General features: G+C 29.5%; 1 protein-coding gene across 2 annotated transcripts in view; it reads left to right on the forward strand.

Annotated features, from left to right (window-relative positions):
• Positions 1-331: 331 nt before the first annotated feature.
• LOC106686680 (uncharacterized) overlaps positions 332-4,882 on the forward strand; it is a 5,148-nt gene continuing 597 nt past the window's right edge. The window contains exons 1-3 of one of the 2 annotated variants that reach the window (XM_067052585.1): positions 332-421; positions 1,027-1,260; positions 2,209-2,410. In XM_067052585.1, the coding sequence (XP_066908686.1) occupies positions 1,055-1,260; positions 2,209-2,410 (408 nt within the window). In that variant the 5' untranslated portion in view covers positions 332-421; positions 1,027-1,054. Of the gene's footprint in view, positions 422-756; positions 945-1,026; positions 1,261-2,208; positions 2,411-4,882 lie in introns of those variants that run through there. The other variant, XM_014430110.3, reaches the window with a different exon arrangement.

A 4,882-nucleotide genomic window follows, 5' to 3' on the forward strand; every position in this document is an offset into this window, starting at 1 on the left:
GTGTGCTAGCGCAGTGTCGCAGGAGGAGGCCCCTCACCTCCGGATTTTAACAATAAGACCATTTAGAATGTCCATTTCACAAATAATAAATAAGCACTACAGGTAACCTTAAAATACCAAAGGTTGTAAAAGGTAATACCCAATACGATTTATTCCTTTTTCACATAATAAAGCATTCACTAATTAATTGTTTTTTCTGTTTTAGAGGGATCGGAAAAAGAAAAAAAAAAAGTGTCGCAGACCTTTACCTACTTTTTTTACTTAATCTTTAAACACTTTTTCTTTTACTAAAAGGTTATTATTTTTCCTTAGATTTTGAATTCAGGAACATAAGCACCTTTTGGCATCAAGGACGTATCCAGGATCAAAACTAGTGGACAAGCCATCATCGTCCAGGTTGTGACATTTCAGCACGGTATAGGTGAATGAAACCAAAATTTTAAGAAAATTATATATAATTATATTATTGCTTATTTAGTTATTACAATCATTTGCTTTAAAGAAAAATAATTGTTACTAAATTAATATTTTTTAACTTGTAGAGGGGGAGGGCAGCCACCTGGCCTGAAATGAATATAATTTTTGGGCCTTGGATAGATTTGTTTTGGGGTTTCAAATGTAACATTCACAATGGGTTTAAAATATCACAATCAGTTATAACAACCATCATATTTAACAATTATATAATCCAGTTAAAATGATTCTCGGGGAGTAAATGGTTTGCATTTGTGGGCTAAAATGGGAATTTGGAAGGGGCTGAGCGGGTCTTTTTTGGTCGGGAGAATCGGCAGCACTGCTAGCTCCCCGGCATTTCCTCGGAAGGTGATGTTGTGGTTATCCTTCTTTGATTTCATATTATGACCTGTAATCTTTTTATTTGACACTGACAGCTTTGTATTTCTTTTGGATTTTTATCAATTTATCATCAAAATGCAGAACGGATTGTAATTACTCATTAATCGAGAGTACAAGTTCATTCAATAAACTTTTATTTTTATTTCATTAGAATTTTCTTAAATTTTTCAGCAATTCTATCCAAGAAAGCAGTCTAGAGATGACATTGACTGGTTTGCGTCAAGAAAAATATATTCAACTCTTCAATAAGAAAGGAGTCACAAAGTTTGACACATTCGTCAATATGACTGAAGAAGATCTTCTTTATGTTGGTATTACAAACGATGCTGATAGACAAAAGATTTTGGATGGTATTGCACCTCTTAAGCAACTATATAAAGATATTAATGAATTTGGTCCTCCTGAGTAAGTTGAGCTTGTTTTGAATTTTATTCAAATTCATTCTTGTTCAAATTTTAAACAAACTGTGTTTTTCTTTGAAATTTGAATCATCATGAAACCTAATTGTGCCTAAAATTTGAATCATCAAGAAACCTAATTGAATTTGGTGTCTACTTTCAATTATATTAATGTAGATATATAAAAAATGATTCAGAGATTCCCTCATTTTTATATGATTCTGCAGTTCCCTTATTTTCATATGCTAGGGATACCCTTTTCACAAGTTCTGCTTTTATATCATGCATTTAAGATTCACCTTTTTAAAAAACTGGGACAAATAAAACATAAAAACCCTAGGTTTTGAAAAAAAGTCATGTATTTCTAGATAAAATGATAGGTTTGAGAGTAAAACCTTTGCCCTCTGTTACTTTCTTTATTTTTTTCATTCTTTAACTAGGTTTACGATTTTATTTTGGAAGATTATTAGTAGGCCAAAAATAGAAAAAATAAAAATTTATTATTAACCAATATTTGGCCCCACTGTGCAGGACTGAGTCCAGAAAGTAGAATGAAGTAAAATTCTACTTAATGGACTCAGTCCTGATGAAGCCCTACATAGTGAGCTGATAAATAGCTGGTTACTAATAAATAATTTTTTTATTATTATTGTGCCTTTATCAATCACCATCTGGACCATCTTTCCTCAATCAAGTGTACAATTTTAATTTGTTAATATATCGTATAAAGTAGAGCAAACATCGTTCAAACTTTGAGGCAGTAATTTCCATGTCCCAGATAACCGCAATACTACTCCTGATTACAAGTATGTGGAATAGGGTCATCATTCTTATGCCAACTTGGTACATGTTACTTCCAATTGATTTACAGGCTTCACACAGTTGGAAGGGATATGTATATAATACTGAAATTAAATATAAAATTAAGTAATTTGTTACCTGAAATCTGTTCCAGCTTGAACATGGTGATAGGTAATAATATCCATCACACAAGATCACTTTTCGGTTCATTAATAATGCTCAGAAGAGAACTCGCTCGTGGAAAACCACAGAATATTCTTATTGATAGTACACATTCCTCTGTCAATGCTATTTACACAATGTCGTTAAGACTGAGAGATCAACTGGACTACATAGAAAGTGATCTTAGAAGGAAGGTAATGTTTTAATATGTTGAAATCTAATTCCTTTAAGCTAAAAGATTTCTTTTACCACTTATTCTAATGAAATATTTGGTGGATTTAATTAATTGTAAAGTGTGTCTATTCTTTGTATATGTGTACTCTTTAGTTACACAGTCTTTTTGAATTTTTATAAATAATTCAAAATTGAATACTTTTAACACTCTGTTGGTCATACTGGTTCTAAGAGATCTGTTAAGTTGTTTATTGGTATGTAAATATGTAGATAGGGGCGAGTGCTGGTGGTATTTCGTTCCACCTATTATCCTGATTAGTGAAGCCACATAATTTAGTAGGGTCATGACCTTGAACCATTTTATTTATATTTTGATAACTTTAATGATAATGTAAATATTACTAAGGATTATAACTAATTAATTTATGTTTTCACTGTGATTTTGTTTTTGGCATATTACATAATTTTAAAGTATACTTACTGTGATTAAGTAAAGGCTGTCAGTAAAAATATGCTAAATATTATTTTTATTTTAAAAAAATTAATAGTGCTACCATAAACTTCAAAACTTGGTAAACGAGTCTCACAGATCCAACACTACTATTCATGAGATTCCAAGTGGTGTGACTGACAAGAGTGTTAATGGAAATGATCTCAGTTTTCTAAACTCTTTAGCATGCAATGAATAAATTATATTGGAAATTTTTAGATGCACTTTTTATACAAATTGTTTAAAAAGCCATTTCAACATTCTTAGAGAATAAAAAGTGTTTCTACTACCAAACGGCCAAATAAATATGCATATGCAAATTAATCTGGGGCTTCTGATCTTTAGTTTTAAAAATGATGTGTTTCTCAAATAATTGATTCAATTTTATGTTATGCAATTATATTGTTTTGTTTTTATTTATAAATTGAGGCTTATTCTACTCTCCTAAATGTTCCATTTATTATTTGTCCTTAATTTTCTTTTTTCTTATGCATGGGTTTTCAATTTAAAACTAAATTAAGTGTTTTAACTTTAAAATTCAAATCAGAATTTTTATTCTGTCAATTTTCAAGTATTTCAATTTATATTTAGAAATATTTTAAAGTAAATATTTCAATGTAAAAATAAGAGGGTGATTTTAATATAAATGGGTATTATTTTTTATATATTCATAGATTAATTTTATACACTAGGTATGCTTTAGTAGTAGTAGTAAATTATGCAAGATACTACATTTGTCCCTTATTTGGAAGCTTTATTATTCCTTGTTCATTAAATATTACAAAGCAAATTTTCAAATAATTACATACATGCTTATTGACTTCTATGTTGCTTTTGAATCGATCTCCTTCTAGTGTTTCTTTCAACCGTACTGACTATAAATAGTAAACATAAACAAGGTTTGACTATATGGATGGTTTTTGAGCTCAGTATATTCCTTCTAATTTATACCTAATCAATATAGTGATGTGAAGCCTAAAATTTTTATAGAGAAGGGTAACTTTTCTAATGGTTGGGCAGACAAGGTATTTGTTTCAGTTGTTAATTTTAGCTGACTGTAGAACTTGCAATAGTAAGCTGTATTTAATGATCATTGGTAGTGAAGAAAATCAATGAGCATACTCTCCTTGAGTAAAAAAAAAATGTCAGCTGTGAAACTCCTTGGGTATTGATCATAACTTTTTCCCCACTGCCATTAAATTCTGTGGACCATGTGTTTATTTGTATCCAGGACAGCGTAGTGTATTAAAACTGTTGTTCTCTACCATTGCAGTCATTCTCAGTTTCCAAGGACTGCACATGTTCGATAAATAAACAGTAACAAGAGCCCACCAATTGCAAGCTACTTGTGTTAATTTTTTTCTATTATCCCTTTAATTCCTCTCTCAAATATACATAATAGTCAGATTATAGAGAAAAAAACCTAAAATTGATATTAAATAGGTTACCATTCATCCTTGTAGTATCTTTTTATTTATTTAGTTATTTTTTTTACCATTTTGAGATTTTAACTGAAAAATCTTATGAAGATATTTTTTTTTAAGACTGCTAAACTTTATTGTATGTAAATTATTTAGTCTATTTCTAATAAGGCAGAAATATCACAGTAATAAGAAGGCACTGAAAAAAAAATTACATTTTAAATTTAAAACTACAAAAATAAACTAAGAGATATTACTTATCATTATGGATTTTTTCAACTGAATTTATTGATGTTTTTATTTATTGCTTTGTTTAAAATTAGAAACTGCTTAAAAATTCAAGTAAATGATCATCAAAGTTAGAAGATAGTTGAAGAAGCATTACATGGACCAATTTTTTGTTTTATGAATGTATTTTCAGATTGATATTTATTACATTTGTTGCCTTTGTAAGCAGGACATTCTAACTGAAATGGCTTGAAAAGGTTTTCTGCTTTGTCAAAACGTTAACCTGCTTGATTGTATACTATGTATATTTACTTGATCATATACTTTCATGGATCACAATGAACAAAGGTTCA

The sequence above is a fragment of the Halyomorpha halys genome, unplaced genomic scaffold (genome assembly GCF_000696795.3).
Source record: "Halyomorpha halys isolate HHAL.00 unplaced genomic scaffold, Hhal_1.1 Scaffold859.1, whole genome shotgun sequence".
NCBI classification, from domain to species: Eukaryota; Metazoa; Arthropoda; class Insecta; order Hemiptera; family Pentatomidae; genus Halyomorpha; species Halyomorpha halys.